The sequence below is a fragment of the Ambystoma mexicanum genome, chromosome 6q (assembly GCF_040938575.1).
Source record: "Ambystoma mexicanum isolate Mex_15411 chromosome 6q, UKY_AmexF1_1, whole genome shotgun sequence".
Taxonomy (NCBI): Eukaryota; Metazoa; Chordata; class Amphibia; order Caudata; family Ambystomatidae; genus Ambystoma; species Ambystoma mexicanum.
In genome coordinates this window covers 773564322-773589805 of record NC_090937.1, presented here as the reverse complement: position 1 = coordinate 773589805, position 25484 = coordinate 773564322, and the positions used below count along the sequence as shown (strand labels likewise).

General features: G+C 42.7%; 1 protein-coding gene across 1 annotated transcript in view; it reads left to right on the top strand.

Moving 5' to 3' along the window:
* Positions 1–25484, top strand: part of DCHS2 (dachsous cadherin-related 2) — a 1925309-nt gene that overhangs the window by 1462374 nt on the left and 437451 nt on the right. Inside the window, exon 11 of the mRNA XM_069631304.1 lies at positions 19996–20130. Within this exon, the coding sequence (XP_069487405.1) occupies positions 19996–20130 (135 nt within the window). The remainder of the gene's footprint in view (positions 1–19995; positions 20131–25484) is intronic.

Here is a 25484-nt window from a genome sequence, read left to right as displayed (position 1 = left end):
GCTTCAGAGCTACCAGAAGCACGGAAACTGCTCTCCTGAACATCCGTGAGGACCTGCTCTCGAACCTTGATTCTAACACTCCATGTGTTCTCATTTTGCTCAATCTCCCTTCTGCCTTTGATACTGTCAACCATGCCATCCTGCTCAACCGTCTCCGTGACAACCTGGGTATCACTGGTCAGGCTCTGGCGTGGCTGACCTCTTTCCTCTCCAATCAACCCTTCCAGGTCCAACTGGGGTCCTTCCTCTCTGACATCTTTTTCTCTACCTTTGGTGTCCCCCAATCAACCAGTCAACCAGTCAACCAGTATCTGGCACTCCTTGCCCACCGCATCGCCGCTCTCTGCCCCAACTTTCAGTGCTATGCGGATGATACCCAGCTCATTTTCAGGCTACCCTCGGCCTCCTCCTCTCGTTCCCTCATCTCTGACTGTCTGTCTGCTATCCAGGAATGGTGTGCCGCCAATGACCTCTGCCTTAATGCCAGTCAGACTGAGATTCTACTCATCGGCACACCCACTCCCTCCTTCCCTGCAGCTCTCTGGCCGGCCTCTCTTGGCCTCTTCCTGCTCCTACCTGCAAGGCAAAAAACCTCGGGGCCATCTTCGACTCCACACTCTCCTTCTCTCCTCACATATCTGATGTCTCTAAGAAGTCACACTACCAGCTGCACCTCCTCAGAGGTATTCTTCCTTTCCTCTCCTTCCCCCAGAAGCTCACTGTCTCCAGAGCCCTGGTTCTCTCGAAGCTGGACTACTGTAACAGCCTCTATCTAAATCTGCCTGCCTCTACTCTCCGCCCACTGCAACTCATCCAGAACAGGACGGCAAGACTTGTCCTTGGCCTCAAGCCCAGGGACCGTATTTCTCCAGGACTGAAATCTATACACTGGCTCCCAGTGGCTTCGAGGATTAAGTTCAAAACCCTCTGCATTGTCCACAAGGCCTTCTGGGGCCTGGGGCAAAAAATACCTTCAACTCTCTCTTCCTAAATATCTTCCTTCTCGAGCTCTTCACTCATCCGCCTCCAACTCCATCAGGGTCAGCCGCTTCTCCAAGCAACGAGTTGAGGGTAGATCTCGCTCCGGGGCAGGGGCCTACCTCTGGAACAGCCTTCCTGCGTCCCTGAAACTTGAGGAGAACTGTTAGGGAGAAAAGTAAGGATAATTTCCCAAACCTAGTGAGTCTCCCAGCAGCTTTGCTGGATTTTTGGGGTTTGTTTTTTTCTCCTGTTAAGAGTGAGACTCTTTTCCGCCCACTCTTAGGCATAATTTGAGGTATGTCTTTGACTTGGTATGTGTTCATGGGCTATGGGGTAGCCTTTTTACTCCATATGGTATCATCTATTTTTCTGTATGTGTGGTACACAGCACCCTCAGTGCAGTACCACAAGGGGTGTCACTGTGACCCCCAAACATAGACTCCATACCCTGGGACTGACTACTGTCTCCCAGGGCATGTAAAGTCACCATTGGCTTTACTAGTCCAAAATTGTGAACAGAACCAGTACACACGATCATATTGTGGAAGTACTGGTAAGGGGTAATTCGATTACCCCTGGGTCTGTTTTTGAGGGGGCACTGTCCCGTCCCCCCTTGTCGAGTTTCTGGCTGGTGGCAGTGGTTACTACGCAAAATATTCCACCGGAATATTCCCTATTGGATTTTCCCATTGATTTTAAACGCACCACTTTTTGGTGCAATGTTAAGGATACCGCCAGTTTATTTATTTAATATTAAATCCCTGGTTGGGTCTTTTTGCCAGAACTCGATTCTAAAATGGCGTTTGTGTCCGTCTCTGTAACTCTGACCAAGGTCGAGCCCTTTGTTCCACTATTTTGGCGGGCTGCTCCACAGAAGCCCTCCAAATGGTGCCACTATGTCTGGGTTCCACAGGAAGGGTGGAGGGGGGAATTGGCACCCTGGACTGCATTGCCTTAGCAACCCAAGTCGCACTGTACTCTGATTGGCCCAGTGGTGAGCCGCCCGGCTCACCACTTAGCATGTGTGATTGACAGCTAGGCCGATGAATGGGTTTTTTTCTGCATAAAAGCAGGGCCTTTGGGACTGGAACTTCAGAAGTTGCCACAGGACCTAAGAATCCGAAGAGGGAAGAAGCGGAGCCATCTGCAACGATGACACCACCGGTGAAGCCCTGCTGCAACTACCTCACCACTTTCCCGACGACAAGAGAAGATCTTCTGCTGGACGAGTCTTCTTCCCCTGAGCTGGTGGGATCAACCAGTTCGCCCTTTTCGCCTTCCAAAGATGTCTCTTGGTCAAATCGCCCGTGCCAAGCACCCCGGCGGCTGGATAGCCAAGCTCACCACTTTCGACCGCGAATAAAGGACTGCACCTTTTAATAGGGAACTCCGCGGCTGGTTTCATCCCTGTGCAGTGCAACGACTCCACGTTCCCTCCTCGATGAGATCTTCTCTTCCCCTGGTCGGAACTACAAACTACAACCACTGCCAGGAACAACTGCCCCAGCTGGAGCTTCCTTTCTCTTTAAGGTACTGTGTCCTACCACGCCTCCCTTTCTACAGATTGCTAAAGGTGACCCTTAAATCCTTGGCTTCTAAACTGGGTTGGCTCCAGGCCTTCTAACTATATCTTTGAATCACCCCAACCTCTTTTGAACACTCTGCAAAGACTTTTAGTGCACTTTTAGCCGTGTGATCCTGGGCACATTTCGCTTTGCTCCATTTAAAGTGGGCCTGGTTTATGAGCTTTGCCTCTACAGTATAACCTGCCTTTCTCCCCTTGCTCTGAACTCTTAAAAGTGTTGGGAACTGTTTTATTCTTATGCTCTGCCTTTTTCTCTCCCTTTAACTACATTATCAGAGTGCCATCTTGGTTAAGCGCTCACATCTGTTCTAACAAATAGTAGTGTTTTAACCCTGACTTGTCTGATAACTATTAAGGGAGGTGTGCATACTTTACCTGACTGTGTTTTAACTTGCTTTTGATTGAGAGTGCTAGTATATGCCTTAAAGTGTGTTTTAAATAAATAATGATATACTTTTTATACAAAGCTCTGGTCAGTGTTTGTTTGCTCTACTGTGTTTTGGCCCTATTGTGTATACTCTACATACTGCCCTACTCTTCTTGAGAGAGGTCTCACTGCTCCGCCACAGCTACCAGGTAAATCTGGGTGGTGCAGATTGCTACCAATTGGGTTTACTGCTTACTCCTGTAGTCTTAAACTTTTTGCAGTGTTCCCCAAGGGAAATGCACAGGATTCTGCCTAACAAGAACCATCTCCGGTTCCGGAAGCACCTCAAAACCTTCCTCTTTGCTTCTGCTTTCTCTCCCCCTCTCCCCTGCTAAATTCCTGACTGAAACTGCACTGAATCTGTAACTGGGCCACTCTCACCGATCTCGGTCCTTGCACTGCCTCCCTGGCAACCCCTGCACTGCGGGACTGTCTCTGTACCCCTACAGCCCCCCTTCCCAGCACTTGTCTGCACTTACCTTGCACTTGCCACCAGCTGGCCCTTATTATTTATCTTGTTATTCTACTACCCCTGTACTGCACTTTCCCCTCTCCCTTTCCCCTGCACTTTTCCCTTCCCCTCTACCCATGCACGTGCGCAATATGAATGACACCTGGCCTAGTAGGATCGTTGTCTGTCTTCCCTTTGTTCCCCCCTCCCTGCCTCGTCGCGCCTTGAAACACTTGTGTATAGGCGCGTTGCAAATGCCATATCATATCATATCATATTCTCAGTGAAAACGCCTAAGGTCAATTCCGCCGTGATTTTGTACCTCGGTCAAACAACGTAAATCCCTGAGGGATAACACTAGACTACTAAACCACAAGAGTCCATTGCTGACACTCAGTTATAACTTTCATAAGACTTGTAGCGTATTTTAACAATTAAATTGGGCTCCCACACATCTTCAGCCGGCCTGCCATGCACCCAGTGACACAACATAACATTCACAAACTTAATTCCAATAGAACATACAAACAATGCATTATTTATCATTCATTCAGACACAAAGGTCAACACACATATGCTTGCATACACTCTTACTCACACACAAATGCACCCAGCACATCCATGTATGTGTGCACACAACATGTATATGTACATATACAATAACACATGGAAACAATGGTGTAACGTCCATTGAGCAAACCAGACTTTATCACCCCCTGATCCCTGAAATCCTGGGCTAAATTGACTTGACCTAGCTGAACTATAAAGCTGTGGCCGAAAGGAACAGATTCACTGCAATGTCAGCAATCCAATTCCCTTGATTTTTCCTTTCATTCAAAGGCAGAACCCATTGGCTAATGTAGTGCAGTGGGCGACCAAGTATACTTGGTATCAAGTTTTAAATGCCATATATCTCCAAACTCGGGTTCTGCACATCACCTTATATGTGTATGTGCTGATAGATTTTTTCTACAAGATTTTGACTGATTCAAATTAAGGTATGTTTTCCTGTGTTCAAATGGCCCCAAGCAGTGGCGTACCGAGCGGGAGAGGCAGGGGGACAAGCTGCCCTCTGTGGCTCTTTTAAGAGCCAGACCGGGACATTTTGTCATTGGGACACCTCTCCCGTTTGGCACCGCAAAGAGGGCACCCAACGGCAAAGGTGTCCCGCTGGCAGGACAATGTGTGCTGAGCAATTCCTGCTCAGCACTCTCATTGTCCTGGCAGCAGGACACCTTGCCCGTTCGAATAGTAGAGGTATCCCACTGCCAGGACAATGTCCCAAGGAACTCTGGGCAGCAGAGGGTCCTCACGTTGCTCTGTATCAACAGAGCATTACAATGTGAGCCATTAGGCACTGATGGGAGGGAGGGGGGTACTATTAGCAGGACTTTGTCCCTTTAGAAATGGGAATGGAAGGGAGCGATCAGAAGTGAGAAGGGTGCATAATGTTGCATGCATTATGAAATAATGACTATGGCTTTAAAACAAAAGGGGGATTTGTTAGGCTCACATTAATCTACATGATGCTATTGTGACTTTGCATGCAGAATGGGGAGAATAAAACTAAAGACATACTCCCATTCCTCAACATATTTCTATGAAAAATGTATATAGTGTATGGTTAGTTTACTATGAAAGGCTAGTTTGTTATGTAATGTGGTTTTCTTCCAAGGCATTGCTATAAATAATTATTTACGCACATGAACTGCAAAGCAAAACCTTAATAAATATCTATATCAACTAAACCTGGAAAGATGTGCGCGGTCGCTTAAATTGTCCACATCCCAGTTTCACCACTTAACCAAGTGTGTGATCCTGAGCAAATCATTTAATCACATTGGGCCTCATTACAAGTTTGCCATTCCGGTAACAACGGTGCTGGTAAGCTACCAGGACCATTGTTACCGGACCGGCAAACTGCGAGTTCTGCTAGCTGGTGCCTTTCCGGCCGCTAGGTCTGACCTGGCGAGCAGACCTTGATGGATGCACTCATGTATGGTGCCGGGGCATCCGGCCTCCCAAATCCCATTGAGTCCAATGGGACTTAAATGGGAATGGGGAGTAATCATTACCGGCACCCGGCAATGGGGATGTACCGGGTCTGCCGTGGCTGTAATGCACCGGTAAGTCCCCATTGCCTGGTGCCAGTAAATTCATGACTCCGGCAGCAGACGTGCCAGTATTTACCAGCATGGCTACCGCCAGGGTCATAATAACCCCCATTGTCCCTTATGAGCAGCTCTGCAAGTGACTCTGATTCACTTCAAAGTTTATATTAATGTATCATGGTATTATAATGGAAAAGCCTAATGACTATAGAGTTTCTCCACATATAAGAATAGTGCAATTTAGGTATTTTACACCACAAAGCTATTTGTCACTAGGCTTATTTATGGCAACTTATTCTAAAGTCACTTCCATGGTGCCTCCAAGTATCAAAGACTGATGATGCGTCTTGCAATGTCCTTTTCTGTGAACTCACTTCTGGTGGTGCAATACATATAACAATAATTAGGAAGTTTGAATGTATTCTGCCTCAGAGGGCCTGGGCAAATATCTAATGGATGAGTTTCCTGCATCTGGAATGAACCTGCAGCTTTATTTTTTTTTGTGTGTTAAAATGCCATCTTCCACTAATGTTACCAAAAAAGTAAATTGGGGCAGGGGTGGGTGGGTTGGGGACACCAATGAGACCATATGGAATTCCACACAAGGCATTTCGTTGCTCATCCCCCCAAGCCCCTCACACTCTTACAATGCTTTCTACTCCCCTGCTTAGTTTGGTAAGTGAAGCAGTTGTTGGGGGCCTGGAACCTGAACCATGACACCCATTTACTAATTTGCACCAAACCGTCCTGAAAGAGTGTCTGCAAAACTCGAAATACTTTTTTCCAGTTTGGTGAAGATTATTTTTGGAGGCAGGGGGAAAAGTTATACAGGGCTCCTAAAAGTGTGCTTTTACCACAAAATCCCATACGGTTCCTTCTGCGCACCCTGAGCAAAAACTACTTAACAAAAGTTCACCATGTTTGGAAGGCGTATATTGGGTCACAGGTTTTCTCAGCTTGACTCTTTCCACTCTACTTGGGGAGGGCGCACCTTCCGCCAACTTCATTTTGAAATTAAAATGGTGGTGCTTTAGTAGCATCTGAAAAGTGGCAAGACTCATTTTAGAGACATTGCAGAGCTGTGGCTTGCCACAGAGAATGGTTCCATGTAATAATGTCCCCTCAAAAATATCGCCATGCAAAAATATCACCGAAAAAAGGCCGTTTTTTGTGGGGACATTATTGCATGGAACATGCGGGGGACCCCCGCAACCCCTAAACCCTTTTTTTTTACATTTTTTTTTTTGCTGCCCCTGTCCCTATATATATGGTCACCCATATAATATCGCCACAACCTTTTCCCGGCAATATTATATACGGCGACCATATATATGGGGATAATATTACCTGATACCCAGAGAATGCATGGTTTACCTGGGCCTTAATGTGTGCTGTGAGCTTATTTAATAAGAAAAGTACATCTGCTCTGCTTTAAAATGTACCCTCCTTTACCCGGAGGAGAGGAAGGAGGGGGTCAGGTAGACTCAGACAACCCCGACGCATTAGAAGATTACCGTAGACTAACGAGAGCGGCAGCCCGAGAAGCAGCGAAAAAGACCAAATAAACAATTTGGTGATGAACCTATCGAGCATAGAACTTACTGAAGACCAAAAAGGTTTGTTAAACAGGGGCCTATCATTTGCACCAACATCTTACCTAGAACCTGTACAAGTGCACATAGACCTTTTCAAATTTGTAAAGAAATTGAAACTTAAAACATTCTTGCAACACAAGCTGGCAAGCAGTTCAAGCAGACAGACCCAGTCACCATCAGTGAGGTTACTATTGAAGACCTGGGAAACATACATCTCCTCAGATCACTACAAGAATCCGAGAATTTTCCGATGCATCAGACCTTGCGAGAATTGGACATTCATCCTATTGGTTCAATACAAAAAGAACTCAAACCTCAGTCTAAATTCTTACCACAATTGGCACCTGACAACATGCTAGATGCATTTTATAAATCAGTCACGCGAGATCTACATAAGATTCATGACACACAAGGGAGAATGAACAAGAAAGGAGAACGAGAGAACTTAACAGCGCAAGAAAAACATGCACTCCATCTTCTAAGAACCAACAAGGAACCAGTCATCAAAGAAGCCGACAAGGGGGGTAATATAATTGTGATGAACAGGCAAGATTATGTAAAAATGGCACAACAACATTTAGTTACACCCGAATGCTATGAGATATTGCCCTCCAATCCCAAGATGGAAATCGTCACAGATCTGAACAATCTAATATAAGAACTGCACCGACAGGGACTCATCTTGGATGAAGAAAGAAGCTTCTTACATGTTTCCAAACCAATTCTGCCAACAATCTATTTTCTCTCTAAGGTACATAAGCCATTTACTAACATCCCAGAAGGGAGACCAATTCTCACGGGAATAGGCTGGGCAACCGAGCCATTCGCAGAATACATTGATAACGTATTGCGACCTAAAGTACTAGGAGTACAAGCATATCTGAAAGACACTACTTCAGCCATACAAATCGTGGAAGGCATCCAATGGCTCCCAACATACCACCTTGCAACTTGGGATGTCAAGGCTTTATATACATCCATTGGACATGACTTAGCTTTAGATACAATAACCTATACATTCAAGAAAGAATCAGCATCCCATTTTCTATATGTGCGCATGATAAAAGAAATGCTTATGGCAACCTTAGAAAACAGCATCTTCATATTTGAAAACCAATTCTACAAACAAAAAAGAGGCATCGCAATGGGCGTAAAATATGCACAAGCACTGGCCAATTTGGTCATGGGAATGTTCGAGGACCTCCTGGTATATATAACAGACTCATACAGAAACAGTGTCATCAAATGGACACGCTACATTGGCGACGTTTCCTTTATAAGGGATGGTACTCTACAGGATTTGGAAGACTTCAGACTTAAAAGTAATGACAGTAGTTGGGGCATTGAATTTACAGGTACGAGCAGCCAAACAGAGATTAATTTCTTAGATTTAACTATCTTTGCATCAGGAGACCGACTCATAACCAAAACGTACCGTAAAGAGACTGAAGTAAACTCGACACTGTTTGCCACCAGTTGCCGCCATGAACCAGTGATTAGAAACATTCCGAAAAGGAGAATTCATAAGAGCCCGATGGAACTGCACAGACCCAACACACTTCAAGAAGGAATGTAATCTTTTGTCCAGCAGACTTAAGGCCAGAGGCTATCCGTCCAAATGCATTCAGGCAGCCCAGAAGAAAGCACAATTAACACTGAGACTACAAACTCTTACACAAAAGGACAAACCCATACATGATAACAAATTTCAATTTATCACGACATATTGTACTAACAATCATGAAATCAGGAATATCCTTAAAAGAAGTTGGCATTTGCTCAAGCTTGATCCCCACATAGGGGATTTCATTTATGATCATCCTTCCATAATTTACAGAAGAGCAAAAACACTTCACACAAGTCTAAGCCGTTCCCTACTACCGGAAAAGACTAAAGAGAAAGCACAGACCTGGTTAGATGACCCCAGGCCAGGCTTCAGAAAATGCGGCACCTGCTCCATGTGCAAGTATGCAACAAACAGTACAGATACCTTCAAAGACTCAAATGGCATCCAAACGAAAATACAGGAACAAATCAACTGCCGGACCAAATACGTAAAACAAATTTACATTGGGAGTACAATCCGAGAGCTACGGACAAGAGTTAGAGAACATCTCTCAGCAATTGGCAGCCAAGATAAGAACCTACCTTTATCCCACCATTGGCAAAAGTCACATCAGCTAAATGATAAAAAGGAAATTAGGTTTATCGGTCTGAAAAGGTACTTTTGGGACTGAGGGGTGGCGACCAAGAACTGCTTCTACGCCGAGACGAGGCAAGACTTATTTGCTGCTTCAGAAGTGTGGAAACAGGTCTAAACACGGACAATGAAATGGCATATTTTTTATGAGTCTTCTTTAAGTTATCCAGCGCCGACAGGACCCACAACCTACCAGACACTGCTATTAACAAACATGTTAAGCATGTTACGTCAAGCGTAACCAATTATCGAACAGGTTTGGCTTTACAGCAGTTGCCTCATTTTCTACATCGACGTAACAATGGCTTTTTCACAACACTAGCAAGACCAACACTATGTGCACGTATCTCTAGGCACTTCTTTTCAGCTTATCATCTGTGGAAAATTACATTTCTCATAAGGCACCAGCACAGAACTAAATTTCACTCAGGTGCACGTATTCAGACACTCTCTTAAAGTTTAAAATGTGTAAATAACTACATTCCCCACAAGACACCAGTGCTGAACATAACCATACTTAGATTTGCAGTTACATACAAGACATAATAGGAGACTTTTCTACCTCAGTGCCCCACAATTTAAAGGCAAGCATTGTGTAGTGACCCACCAGCAGGATTAAGAATTATTTAGTCAGCTAAAAATATGTTTATTATTTGAAGAATATGTTTATTATGTAAATAATAAAACATCCAATGTTGCTGTATTCGTTAAAACAAATACTGAGTACTATGACTTAAAGTGGGACTTGGGTCTTGTAACGCAGCTTCCCTATAACTATGAACACGGAAGTACCCAAAATATGGCCAACAATCTTTGACAGCCGCCATAGAAACAGACATGGGACTACGGTTCCCGTTACAACGATATATACACTTCAACAAACAGGGAACCTACCACCATTTTAAGACCGATGCGGGACGCGAAACAAATCTTTGCAGGTAAACCCTTAGGGGCCTCGGCACCCACCCACCTCGAGGGCCAATCTCGAGGGCGACCTCAAGGGACAATCTCAATGAGGTCCGCCAGTTACTTTACACGGGTGCATGTTAGAGATAATTAATAACGCAACTTCTGCTCAGGATAATATGAAGCGGTAGCAGATGAATAATGCACTAGTATTTTACCAATACAGCGTACCAACCTTGTGTCAGAAGGGGTGGAACAATAAAATATGCTTTGGCGCACGCATTTTTCCTCACTGCTCTAAGGAACCTCGATACTTACTTAGGGCCAACTACGATCACGGCCGCATTAAACAGTGCACCAGTGATACTCGATATACCTTTGCCGCATATACATAGATACTTTTAAAATTTTGGAACACATAGAATGCCACGGGCACAGCCCGCTCCCCCCATTATTTTGCTTTTTCCAACTAAAAGGGGCTAACTCCAATCACGGCCACAGGAATCAGAGACAACAGGAGTGCCAGTAATATCTGTTGTACCGTGCCGTGCACATACAGATATTATTAGAATTGAAACACTAAGAATGTAATCATTACAACAAGATGTACGCACAACATGGAAATGACTTATCACCCCATTTCTCCCCCCACCCCTGCCTCCTTTCTACCCCTCCAGTTGGGATTTATCCAAGTAATATTCTACAATTTAGAACTACCCTAACGGTCAAGAGTGACACCACAGGGTAAGAAACACACCTTTTTCTTTTCTCTTCTTTGCAACCTGTACAACAACCACAATGGCATCAAGCATTGCAATTTACTAACCTTTTTCATGTGCAACCTTTGTATTTCATTTTTCTACCTAACCATCCTTCCCTTATCCCCCACCCTAAATCTCTGTCTTTCTACTATGCATACAGTATAATTCCATGCATATTGTATAATTCCTGATGGACATATCTATACAGTGATATCATTTTTCGGTTTGCAAATTAAGACATTTTATTTCCTTGTTACTTTTACTTCTTGGTTATATTTTGTACATTCTTTGAATATGATGTAGTTTATTTTCTATGTCTAATTGAATGTGCACTTTTTATTTTCATTGACAATTTCTTCTTAACAATTGATCTGTCCAAATATATTTTTCACATAAAGATTTGCCCTGATTTGAGAAAGGCACTTTGCCGAAACACATGTTATCTTAAAGGGCCACCAAATTAAACTCACCAATCAAAAACTCTGGGAAACTGCATCTTTTGTTTGGCGCAGTAATAAGGTATGATCAAAGCATTTCTTTTTCAGTTTGACAAACGGAGTAAGGGAACTCAAAGTCTCAGTTTTCTCTGACACACCAATGCGACAGTGCAAATTTGCAACTAAGAGGTCGCGGAGGTTACCAAGTGATATCATTGAAAAAGTTCCCTTAACAGTTTTATGTAAAAATTACCAGCACAATTAAAATAAATTCAGAATAATGGGAACGTTTCCTAGAAGAAAATGCTAAAATATTTTTCAAATTCAAATTCATGCTGCTTTTTTCTACAGGCCAGTAGTGTCCCCCATGCACCAACACACAGCACACACATGAGTGCACACAATTATTAACGTTCAAAACACACATATTCATTCACACTCTCAGATATAGGATGCAATCAATGTTCACCATTGCAGTACTCTTTCTTCACCTGAACAGGGGGTACTGGCACAGCACGGAGGTGTCCTGGTGTAAAAATAAATGAACTGACCTTTCATCTGCACCACCGTGCATGCAGACAGCATCCCCTCTCCGGTGCTGCCCCCTCTTAGTGTGCCTTTAAGGACGAATAGCCCTCTGAGGGACCCTGCCATTTTTAAAAAGAGCGGTTGTGGGTGCTTTAATGAATTCTAAACGGGATTATGCTAATAGCTTGCATACTGGGATTCCTGTTAATCAGCTACAATGAATGCAGTTGGTGCAAAACGCCATAGTCCAGCATACCTTTAGAACAATTAGGTCGCATTAGTTCAATCACCACCTTTAGGCAGTCCCCTCATTGGCTACCAGTTCGATGTAGAGTATGTTTTCAGGATCATTTGAATGCATGTTTAGTGTATTCATTGACTTGCTCCCCATTAACTAGAAAAGGAAACAGTTCCTTATCAAGCAAATCATACTCTTCACTCTGAGTCTGGCTTACGTTTGAGGATTTCCAAGTCCAGGCCTAAAAGTAGGGGACATTGAAGGTTTCTTGTTAGGAAAGCAATGGAACTTGAGGAGGCTGAGGGAGCATTAAGTAGCGTATTACCTGACCAGAAATGCCCCCTCCTCCCCCATCTGAGGGTTTTATCTCTTTTTTGCTCAAGTTGAGAATCAGGGTGTCAACCGTTTCTCGACTCGTGCAAATATAAAAATGGCCACCATGGATTGGGGAGAAGGGACTGCCCGTCTATGGCAGCCATTAAAAAGATAGAAAAAAAAAGAAAACAAAGTAAATGGCCACCATGCAACGGGGCGAAGGGACTACATGTCTGCTCTCACTTTCCACGGCAGCCGGTGAAGAAAGGGAAGGAAATCCGCGGGACACAGTGCTCTGATCAGAGGGCAGCAGGTTAGTCTTTGTCGGCTGAGTAACGGCGAGGGCCATTCAGATCATTTGTAACAATCTGATTGTCCCTCACTGAGTACTAATACCCCACAGCTGTGGAATTCCTTACTCCTGACAATCATTCATATACATCAACTCACCGGGTTTCGGAACAACATGACGATCTATTTTTGTTCGGTTAAATTCTGGATTCTCTCCTTATTGGCTGATCATTTTCTACGTTTGAAGTGCCTAGATGAAGTTTATTCTGCATTGTGGCGCATACAAAAACCTCCAAATCCAATGAAATGAAGTGTAAAATGCAGCTTTGCCTTGTACAGATGAAACACAAGGACACATTGCATACCACATATACTTCTTTGGCTATAGCTAGGCTCCCCAGTAATTGCCAGGTTTAATGACTCTTAATGCGAATCTAAGCATTTGAGCTGCGATGTTGGTAACTATTGTAGGGGGGATTTTCTCAGTCTGGTTGAAATGTGGAAGGAGGCAATAACCACTTATGTATGCCCGGTGGATACAACTTCCATCTTAATGAGCAAAATCAGACCAGGTAAACAAATAGTTTACATTCACTTTCAATCTACTCGCAAATTCTTAACATGTAGGGGGTATTTAATACATTTCAGAAACTGCACTGGAGACGACCGTGTCCATTTGCACATAAGTGCGAAAGGTCACTACCATGCAATTTTGGTTATTTCCAAAAGAGAGTGGCAAATCCCCTTTACTCTTTACTTTTCTACTCCGATTTGGAAAAGGTGAAAATTCTACCATCCCATTACACTTTGCAGACAATATTTACAATATATCCCCTGTTTCTACTAGTCGGTAACGTCAGGCGGATTCCCAAAAAATCCATTTATTTTTCTGTAAGCCTGAAAATACACTAGTGGAAAACCATGTGCTATGTGAAGGTGGAGCGGGAATACACAGTGGGAACCTATATCCCGTTCTGTGTTGCCACTCTGCCTCCAAATGGAATGACAGCATGGACGCAAGGCATAAACAACCTATGGCTTGGTTTTGCACTGCAAGTTTGTGCGTCAAGGGTTTAAAAAATGACCCCGGTTTTAATAACAGTTTTTTCATCGTATACCACAGACATTTTAAAATATTACTTGTGATTACACTTTACCAATAACAGAGGCACTCGATTATCTATATTGTGCTGCCAAAGTGTAGGCTGGATGTCTTTAGCTAAAACACACCATTTTTCTTAGCCATTAAACTCAAATGAGCAGAAAGTGTCATGGGTTTTCACCTTAAGAAAAACGAGAGTGCATGTGAAACAACGAGCTGCATTATCAGTTGGGAGGGACTTACGGTCCGATTCATGGACATTTTTTGCATGGTTCAAATTGAATTTGCACTACTGAAAAGTGAATTTGCACAAGTCAGTGCAAAGTCATTTTGTACTGCAATTAATGACTTTGCGCTCAATTTGCACTGCAAAAATACACTGTGCACAGTTCCAGCAATCAGGGTTTGTGTCGGTAGTGCAAAATCACTTTTCAGCTGTGCAAAGTCATTTTGAACCGTGCAAAAAATTCCATGAATCAGGCCCTTAGACTCGGGCTCTTTCCAAGCGCAAAAGGCCATCAACAATAGAAATCATCTCCACTGTCTCCTTAATGGTGCTCAGTCTTGAACTGAGCAGCACTGTTGCTTCAGGGCATCTCTTTGTATCTTTCCCCTAGTAAGTGCTGCTCTGTGCATCAGTTGATCGCCAATTCAAGTCTGATTTATCCACCTGCGTGTTCTACCCATACAAAAATTACTTCTAAGATTTGTATACGTACGTTATAAGTACCTGTGTTGAGCTAGTGGGTTTCTGGAAACAATAAGAGTTGTACAATAATGTATATGACACCCAAATACTTATTGAATTCTTATAAAAGACCTATACGTTTGAAGTAGGGTTTCTGGAAAATCCTATAAGGTAATGATAAGATTTGTAGGAAAAAAAAACAATAATTAATAGTTGCATGAGTAAGAAGCAGTCCTCAATTAAAACAATACGGAAATGCCTCTCCTAGTTGACCTTGAGTAGAGAGAGACATAACCATTATTTATGGCTTTGGTTTTTAAGACATTCACCAGTTAATGTGCGTCAATTGGGAGCCAAGGTATCTGCAGAGTAGCACAGTTGGGTAGGGACATAACCACCTTCACTGAAGGCACTCAAGCAGAACAGACCTTGAGTGCTGTCGATTCAAGCCAATGGACTTGTGAGGCTGGTGCAGTGGATCGTTGGCATATTGTGGTATTCGGTCATGTCATTTCCATTGGACTGACAGGACATTGTGCCATTCCCTTCACTGTTATTTAGGACTAGCTGGGGTACCCGGCGTTGCCCGTGTCCTGATCGAGTGGTGTGTCATGTGGCCTGGAGGATGTTGCTCTTACCCTCTTGTCGGCGAGTCTTGCTTAAGTTTGCCCTGGCATCTCATTTGCCCTGGAGTGCTGCTGTTTGTTGTTTTTCAGAATCTCTGATATGGATTTTTTTGCTTTGCATCAGATGGAGCTTTTCCAAGCGATGTTTGTTTTTTGTGCGGCATGTTTCAGTCACTTAATGGCTTCAGCACATTTGAGAAAATGTCCAAGAAAGATTGATTGATTGTGCTCTCTTCTCGTGAATGAACTTAAGTAAACTGTAACCTTGCCATTTCCCATATTTGGACTAGCGTCTTTTTTTTAATTCCCTTTAAAACTGCTTTAAGAAACTGTTTTAAACTGTATAAAGATGCAATACATTTTAAAGGAATAATCAACATATCGAACTTTGCTTCAGACACTTCCAAATTGTGCCTCCTTCTAGTACCTACTTTAGTGAATCGGGGTGAGCATCAGTAAATGAGGGTGTCTATGGAGTAAATATTTTGCATCCAAACATAGACTACAATCTTGCCCCAGACAAATGAGGAGTGCATGAAAGCTTTGGTAGCAGTGGGTTGAACGGAGTGGATTTGTATAGGCGGAGAAACATACACACACATACACACTTTTTTTGCATATAAGATTTTTGCAGCCAAACAGACTACGATCTTGCCCCAGAAAAAAAGAGGAATCCATGCAAAATTTGGTAGCAGTGCGTTCAACCGTGTGGATTTGTATAACCGGACAAACATACACGCACACATACATTCAGCTTTATATATAAAGATGCTACAGAGGGAGGGTAACTCATCTGAGTATGCCTCACTGTAAAATAAGAACATAGACTTGTACATACAAGTCGTTGCCTAAATGGCTGAGCGCCCCAGGTCACACTTGCCATTAGCCACAAGGCGGGGTCATCATCATGCGATGATCTGCTGTTAAACCTTGCACCCTACTCGTCTCTGCCCTACCAATCAGCTCGCCCACTAAAAAACATAGAGTCAAACATCCTCAGGCGTCTAGAGCAGACTGTTTCCACTCTTGCCCTTTGTGCAAACTTGAAGACGAATTGTTACTTTGCACGAATGTGTCACTACAATGTACAGATGTCTAAATCAAAAAACATCTAGCATAATCTCTGAGGAAAATAATAGTGAAAGGCATTCTTTAACTGTACAACTGTCTGTCATGCTTGCAAAGGGGACAGTGGGGCTGTGGGGGAGAGCACGCGTTATTGGAATAAGACACTGGAGGAAATATCAGCAGTTCTGTGATGGATGGCTGAGATGAATCTGAGGTTGGCGATGATCAGGCTATGACATGACACAGATGCCTATCGATAGGTCAAAAGGTCCTTAAACATTGATTTGGGAAATGGGGATATTGCAATGAATTGGAATAGGAACAGCGCGAAAAAAAACATCTGGAGAAAAGGGATGGATTGAGTAAGGGCTGGGATAAATGTGTGTAAAAGCACAGAGGGAGCCCAAACTATCGTGAACAAATGCCGAATGGATGGGAAATCAATCGTCCCTGATTGGAGGGATGGGGAAGAAGGACATCATGAAATGTATTAATGTGTAACAGCTACACCTCCTAGGAATTATGGGGAATTCTTCAACTGAACGAATGTAGCTTATATTTTGGGTTATGTTTTGTTGAGGGTAAGGAAGAATTGACGTGAAAGAACAATAAATGCTCGGGCCAGATGCTCTATGTTCACCCCCTTTTGGTTTGGTTTGAAATCTATATTTATAAAAGTGAAAATGTAGGTGTTTGTGGCAGGATTTGTGGCAAAGCGTTCTTCATTATACAATTTCACACTGTTTCATCAATGTGCATTACATTTTGCATAGTTATCTGTTAGGGCCTTCTGCACATTACTGGCTCCATGACAGTTGGACATCCCACCCCTTTCCCCAGATTTTAGGCCCTTCACACATAAGACGGTTGCCTGAAATATCAGCAAAACATCAATACAGTCATAGAAGGACTGGTCTCAACACGAGGAACAAAACTCAGACCTCGAAAACCATGTTTCAATGCCCTATGTTTCTGAGATATTTGCACTGCAATGCACCACAACGAACTGCACCACGCCAGGGTGAGGCGACAGGTGAGGAGAAAGCACAGAAGGTCCCAGTATGCAACAGTACATCAGCTCTCACCTCCCCCAGCTGCACACACCCATTCTCAGTGCAGTTTACTTCAGAGTGCAGAGCACATCAAGCTACAAGCGAATCGGAAAGCGACCTACAGGTTCATTGAGTTACAACATTTGATGAAAGTGTTGTTATGTCTGTCTACAGAACCCATTCAGAGAACGGGTACTTTTTGCTAGTGTTCTATAAAATGGCAATAAAAAGTTGAAGTAAATGAAAAAGCAAGATAGATGAGCTTTTGACTGGAAAATTGGCAGACGATAAAATATTAACAGTTTGGATGAATGCTGTGTGCCCTTTGAACATGAATGGTAAGATTCAGAGCTGGCTGCTCAGGCTACCATATGCCACTACCAAGGTGCCTTCTGATTGGGACTTGACCAGGTATGTTTAAGCATTCAGGCTGATGTGTTGCCAAGACTATTTGGGATTCTACTAGCAGTGCGTATTTCACCACGCTGGAACCTTCTGTCAAAAAAATATGCTGATCTGCGGTTCCTCCATGTAACTTTTAGAGAAGTATTGCCTCAGTACGAAATGTCATCTCTTAGCCAATTGAAGAACCAATTAAAAGTCCATGGACCTCATCATGAGTTGGGCCTTAGCCCTTAAATGCAGCTGCAATACTATTACCACTGCATTTAAGAGTGGGCCCAATCATGAGTTGGGTGGTAAGTGGGAGTTTTACCTCCAGCTTTTTGCTGGAGGTAGAAATGTCCCCTTACTGCATTTTTGTGGCTCTATTACTGCATGTGCAATTACCGCCAGTTGTAATAGTGCCCCTCAATCCAATTGGGCCCAATTGACCCAATGGGGAATGGGAACTTACTGCTACTCGTGATCCGGCACCAATAGCGCCGGACAGAGTAGCTGTGACCACCAGAATCCTGATGAGGCCCAAAATGTTTTCCTAGCAGGCCAGTATATTTTTGACGCAGATTGTGAAGCAGTAAGTAGGCTGGGAGCTTAGTTTGCATAAGCAGAAGGATAACTTGCAGCAGAAGCTTTCTAGCGTTTTCACGATTTGGGTAAGCACAATTATTACATGGTTGGGTCAATGCAGAGGATGCTGAAATATTTAACTTATGTCCATGCTCTGCCATTTTGTCAATGAAACAAGTATGCATGTTCTATTGGAGCGTGTCTGCTGAACCAATATCAGCAGAATGTGTTCATACCGCTATTTCTATCTCTGTGTATCAACATTAAAAAGTGGACCGAAGCCGATTGCCTTCAAGGTCAAACACAGAGGGCCAGCACAGGTTTCCGAAACCTGAAGAAGGATGTTCTGACCACTTCTGTAACCTGGTGGCTCAAGTTCTTCTCAGCCTGCGAATACACCTCAAGGTTCCTAACCTTACTGGCGCATGAAGTTGATAATCCATGAGAGCCATGTTCGGATGACTGATAAAGGGCTTGATAAGAAGATGCTCAGGTCCGACAAACATCCCCTCAGATTTCAATGTAGCCCATTATGAAGAAACCAAAACCCCACTCTATTCACACTATTGGAAACGAAGTAAACCTCTTCTACCACCCTAGGGCCATTAAGGGGCATTTGAGTGTACTCTGCATGCAGGTAATTTGTCAATCCATAAGTGCGGACGACATACATCAGGGAACAGATGTAAGTGATGAACAAGGGAAGTGTAAATGGTGACACCCCTTCACCACAGTCAACAAGGCAAAGCAGGAGAGCAGCTGGGGGATACTTGCATAAGATTCTCGGGGGGTGCAAGGAGATGGATTTCCAAATGAGAGTGCACCAAGCAGTCCTTTGGTGACTCGTTGAATAAGGTTTCATTGATAGCTCTTTGGTCAATGAAAAGGAAATTTGCCATGGTGCCTAAGAATGAACGACCATTTAGAGTAAGGCTGGACGCCTTAATGCCAACCTAACCTGGTTTGAAAAACGAAGAAAGTGAATTTACGAAAAAGGACGAGGAACATAATTAAAAGTGCCCTGAAGATTGGCTGTGTCTATGATGAGCTTAACACTGCGGTTTGACAAATACTGTAGGGATATTACCCTCTGTGATGCACCCCCTCCCTTCTCTTAGCCCTTCTCCCATGCCCTCCTCTGTGATTGCACATTGTACTGTTGAATTTATGTCAAGAATAGTGTTTCGGTAAAAGAGGCTAAGTTTGAGAGTAGTGTCTGGTTATCCATTTCACCCCTCCTCTCTGATGCTCATGCCTGTGGAACTGCCTTTCTTGGTCTGGATGTGGGCCCTTTTTTCCAGCAATGATGTGCTCTAACATATCCAAAGAACACTACATTTACTAGATGTGCCGTACATTTGTTTTTGATTTGACCTTTCTTTAATTCTTAAACCTATTGAGATGTTTTTATGTTAAAGCTTGAAGGCAATTACGCATTTGGACAATTTCACACAGGGCAGCCTGCATCACAAATGGGTTTCTAAATGGTGAACATGTGTGTCAAGTCGAATAATGAGGTTTAGGTGAATGTCTCCAGAGCAGTTATTGTGCCTCTCTACCTGTCACACTAGCAAGTGTCCTGCCCTGTACATCAAACAGAACATTGCATATTTCGGCAGTGTGGATAGATTTCTGATCTTTCTCTGTATTGTATTTATTTTCAGGGATCAATTCTCTGCTTTCGTTTGAAATCTTACCAGGGATAGGGTATGAGTTGTTCAGCATTGACTCTGCCACCGGAGAAGTGATAACGACCTGCAAGCTGGACCGGGAGTCTCAGCAGCTATTCACCATTCAGGGTAAGACTGGGCTCTCTGGAAAAGGGGGCTGCAGTGGAGGGTCAACAGATCTATGTTATTTACTTACATATAATGTCTTGTGTCCCTTTCTGCGAACACACCACAGCCCTATTTGCAACAGTGCTATTGACAGTGTATTACTAATTAGAAAACTGCACAGCCAAACCACTGATACAGTCCCTTTTAGCAGATTGGAACAAAATTAATTATGTTGCCCTAAATGTAATTGTAAATTGTTTATTTGCAAATCGCTTATACACAAGTGAAGTGCTTCAAAGCGCTATAGGCGGGAAGGGAACAAGGGGATGTAGTCGTCATTCTGAGGCCTTTAAGATTCCGACTGATCTAACAGCAATAACTCGCATACTAGGCCAGAGGCATTTCAACTTGTATAAGTTAGTGACAAGGAGTGCGGGGGTCTGGAGGTGGGGGGAAGGGAGAAGTAACATAAAAAGACAAAAAAGGTGGTTGGTCAACAATCAGGCACAACCAAGCTAGGGAGGGGAGATAGAGGAGGACAGGACAGATAAACCTGCTATGGGGCAGAAGTATACATTATATAGATGCTGACATCTCATCACCAGATATATTGGGTCACCATATTAGCATTGTCGCAGTGCTCACGTGAATATTATCTGACCATCACCGTCTATGATTATCTGATTATTTGAAAGACACCATATCACAGAGACTATGATTTATCCAAACGATTACCGACAAATTTGCCACACCTTCAGAACGACCAAGGGTCGAAACATGTGTAGGCAAAGGCTAATATGACTATATGATTGAAATAATTAAATCTCTAACAAAAATATCATGAGACTCTACTGTTTATTAATGAATACAGTATTGTGGACAAGCACACCCATTCAGGAAGTGGTCAATACTACTTTAAATACACACACCAATGTACAAATAATCTACCCCTGTAAAGGAAAAACTGAGAAATACAGGATCTAAGGGTGCAGCACTGTGGGATTTTAGCAGGGAGGATAAACATGCAATAAATGCAATAAGAAATATAAAAAAGATATGTTCTTGATGGAAAGCAGGTGCTGTAGAGGAGTGAAAGACCAAAGAAATATTGAGGCTTAATACCACCAAAAATGAAACACGCCAGTCACGAGTTCAGAGGTACATGTACAGTTTTAATAGGCAGATAGCTACCTGGCTCGCAGCACCTCGCAGTGTGTACCAGCAGACACCATGAGGGGGGAGAGTGCTGGACATTACAAAGTCATGGGTTTATATATACTTGGCCACAATCCCGGTTACATCGTCCAGCCCATCGTAACAATTCACTAGGGTTCACACCCAGTTCACATTGCTAATACAGAATCAATGTTTTCCTCAAACATTAGACATGTTATGCTGCAGGCATAGCACAATTGTAACATTTGTTGTCAAGCTTAAAGTAAGTCCAGTTTCAAGGAAGAATCACAAAGATTTTGCAAAGGTACACTGTTTTAGCTATTCTCCGTTTGGTTCACGGTTTGCATGAGGATGACGTTATTGGTACAGACAACATCTAAATTTCTGTTCAGTTCAACTCTAGTTTAGGTCCAAGGTTTCTTAGTTCAGGACAAATAATCCAATCTCAGCAGCCACAACAAGTTTATCTGTGTTGACACAGTGCAAAGTTCATTTTTCCCTGCTGCTGCTGAAAACACAAAGTTTAACATGAGGCAAAAACAGAAAAACAGGAGTTAAACAAAATGGCAGATGATTCTAAAATGGCGGCTTGGTCAGCTTCATTCAGGTCCATTTAAATGTGATTTTCAGTGCGATGCGAATGTGCTTAGGGCAATGTTCATTATCAGGCGGTATTATGTAAAATATACTTTAAAAGGAGCAGACGTACACATCCGCAGGTGATCCTACCCCCTATTTCCCCCGTATTGTAGACTTGAGACTGTGCCCTGTCTAACACCGGCTATTGTACCAATACCAGACAACCACATCGAATGTACCCTTGAGTTGATGACAGTCTGCAGGAGGAGATTCCTGAAGGAAAATGTGAAAGAGCTAAGAAAATGGACTGATGACATCATAAGAAAGTGTGCACAATGTCCTGAATGTCCTGAAATACTGAATGAAGACAGGTATGGTTTCTAGAGAAGAAATGACGAAATAAAGAATCAAGTGAATCTAAAAAGTGTAAAAGAAGAAGATTACACGTTAAAAAGCGCTGGAGAAATCAGAAATATAATTAATGTAGATATGCTGAAACGCAAGCTAGATCAAGTCATCATATAGGCTAGCTACAAGTAATAAATAGAATGCAAGCAGAGCCACCATTGTACAAATACTGGACATTGTTATCATGAAATAATTAAGCCAAAAAAACATGGAGAAATGAAAGGCTGTGTCACAGTAGAATAGCAGGTTGTTGGAGCTGCGTTTGGAGGTAGTCTGGCCTGAAGTCAAGAACTGAGATGTTGATGTCAGCTATCTACACTGAAGAGGAACATATGTGCGGAGGATGAATCCTCTCACATTAAGGTGCAAGAAATGACACAAAGGATGCCAAGTCTTAATTAATTTAAAACATTTACAGAATGAACAGAATCATGGTCTCTTGTCATGTGAGTTGAGGCTGGAAATAGGGCTTGAACTTGGAGTTCCAGTCAAGATAGCGAGTGCCCTCACTTCCGTTGTATTCCTAAGATAAGAATACTCTGCAAGGCCAAGTACAAAGAGAATTTCATGGCAGAAGGCATGGGTGATGAGAGATGTTCAGCTAATTGGGTGGTAGGGCAGCCTCATGTCCTGCGTACTTGCACCTGGGTCTTGGTTTATGTGCTGCTAAATTAACTGAATCTTTCAGACATGGCACAAGCATGCCAGCCAATTGTATTAGTCAATATAACAAACAAAGGACCTTATAGCTTTAGAAACCAATGAAACACTGTGTAACTGATGATTCTTAAAATGACACGTTTGAACAGGTAGTCATGAGTTGTCTATGTGATTGCGGAGAACCAATAACAAACCTAGCTAATATATGATTGTATATCTAGATGTGCTCCTTAACCAATCTAGATCCTTGATTGGATTTTCACTGTTGCCTTGTAGTGTGACATCATTCTGACACACGAAGAGAGTATACAATTGTTTTTCAGGTGGAAATCGCTGAGAATGAGCATACGTCCATTGATGTTTGTTGTAACTCCCAGTTCTAGATAATTATAAAAGAGCAACTTGCCATCTTCTTGAGTTTATCCACTTATTTGGATTCAGAATTGTTCTGGTGTAATACCATCCAGTAACAAATGCACATTCCAGGGGCCTAACAGATGCACATTCCAAGGGCCATAAGCGGTGTGGATGATTTTGATCTAATATAATTTGACTTCAGAATTGCGGATGTTCAGGGATCCTCTGCCATTAGCTGGAAGATCATGGAGTTTCCTGTGGAGAGCAGCCGATAGAAATAAACTTGCAAGCAAAACCGAGACGTTGGGCAGGTCCCTCTTTGTTTGGTTTCCACTGATGCTCTGCGTAGGGAAGGGAAATTGTTCGAATTGGAGGAGGATTCGATACCGAAGGCCTCGAGTCAATAAAATGGATGTAAGTATACTAAGGGAAATGGCAATATAAAGGGGCAGGATTGTGATATTTTATTAAAATAAGTTGGGTAACAGGAATGTTGTGTGGATGAAGGAAAGTCCGGCTAATCCTATTTCAAGGGAGATTAATGAAGACATCTCAAATTCCAGCCGGAATGTTAAGAGAGAGGATATACATGGTCAGGACCATGGAAGATGACGTCTTAAACTCTGTATGGGGTAATATAATTGGAGGTGAAGGAAGAATACATCTTACTATAAATTATTATAGGGTAAAGGGAAGGTGATCACAGGGGGTATTCATGTGTGCTGTGTTATTATTTTGATTATTATTTGATGTATGAAGTTCTGAAAAGTGATAAATTGTGAAATTTGGAATTAAAGTTGTTTTGAGTTAATTGTAGTAAATGATTGGTGCCAGTCAGAAGACAGATAGGTTGTTGATACAAAAAAAGGATTGAGCGGTGATTGATGGTGCTTGCTCATATTTATTGATTTTGAGATTAAAAGTGATGAGCAATAGGCTTTGAGATAAGGAGAGATTTATTAAATATTAGAATGTAATGATCTGGTAAGTATCGACAGTTAATTGTGACTTGTCATTATGGAGGATATTCCTCTTATGCACCCTCGTAAAACATTACCACGACATGCGCCCAAGCTCAAACTGAAATTAGAGAAAATATTGTCAGTTTAGAACTCTGGAAAATGTATCAAGAGGAGAAAGAGGACACGCCGCCGGGGGAGTGGATGCTTAATAAGCATAAATGGGAGGCCATCAAGCCCTCAGCTCCTCTTACTCTACCTGAAACTAAGAATATAGATGCTGAGGAGACCAGATTTTATCCTTTAAAAGAATTAAAAGCAGCAGTGGGATATATTAATCCGCTATATGCATCCCCCACTTATAGTAGTGATGACAGCCAAGATGAGAGTAAAAAACTAGGAAGACAAGTGTAGGTTCATACGAGATAAAGAGAAACAAGGCGAGATATCAAATATATCAAGCGATATAGACAAGGAAATTAAGAGATGGAAAGCAGAGAAGGATATTGCCGATGAGATAACACTTGTACAGAACGAATGGATGGGAGGACAGATATTGCTCAATTTAGGTGGGAAAAGCATTGAGTTTAGGCAAAAGGTAGACAACGATGAGCAAGAAAAGAAGGATATGGAACGAGTAAAGGGGTTTAGGGAGGATGAGCAAGGAAGGAAAAGCAGGGCATGACAGGAAAAGATATATTGAGAAGAACAAGAGAAAGGCAAAAACAGCCATAGAAACAAAGGAAGCATAAAAGTCGGATGTAAGAAAAGGAAGAAAGGGACAGCAGAGCAAGAAAGAGAGAAGAAGAAGAGGCACAACTATTGAAGAAAAAAAGATTACAAAGAAGAAGAAGAATGTAGAGAAGAAGCCAGAACGGTAGCACGAATGCAAGAAGAAGAGTTGGCAAGAAGAGATACCATAGAATGAAGGGACGGGGAAGAAGGAATAAAACAGAATAGAAGGCAGCGAGACCTTGACACCATTCTCGTTCTTAAAGAACGAATAAGACATAGCGATGAAATACAGAGATGATGGGAAATGATAAGAGAAGTTTTCCCAATTAGAGAAATGACTCAAGAAATACCTAATTTAGCACAAGAAGAGTAAATATATGATTGATAAGTTATATCAGCAAATAAGGTAGAACAACGAGTATGGGAATCAAGGAAGTGGCAGACGATCCCCGATACCAAACACTTGGGATGAGGAGGAAATCATGTTCAGTGATGAACACA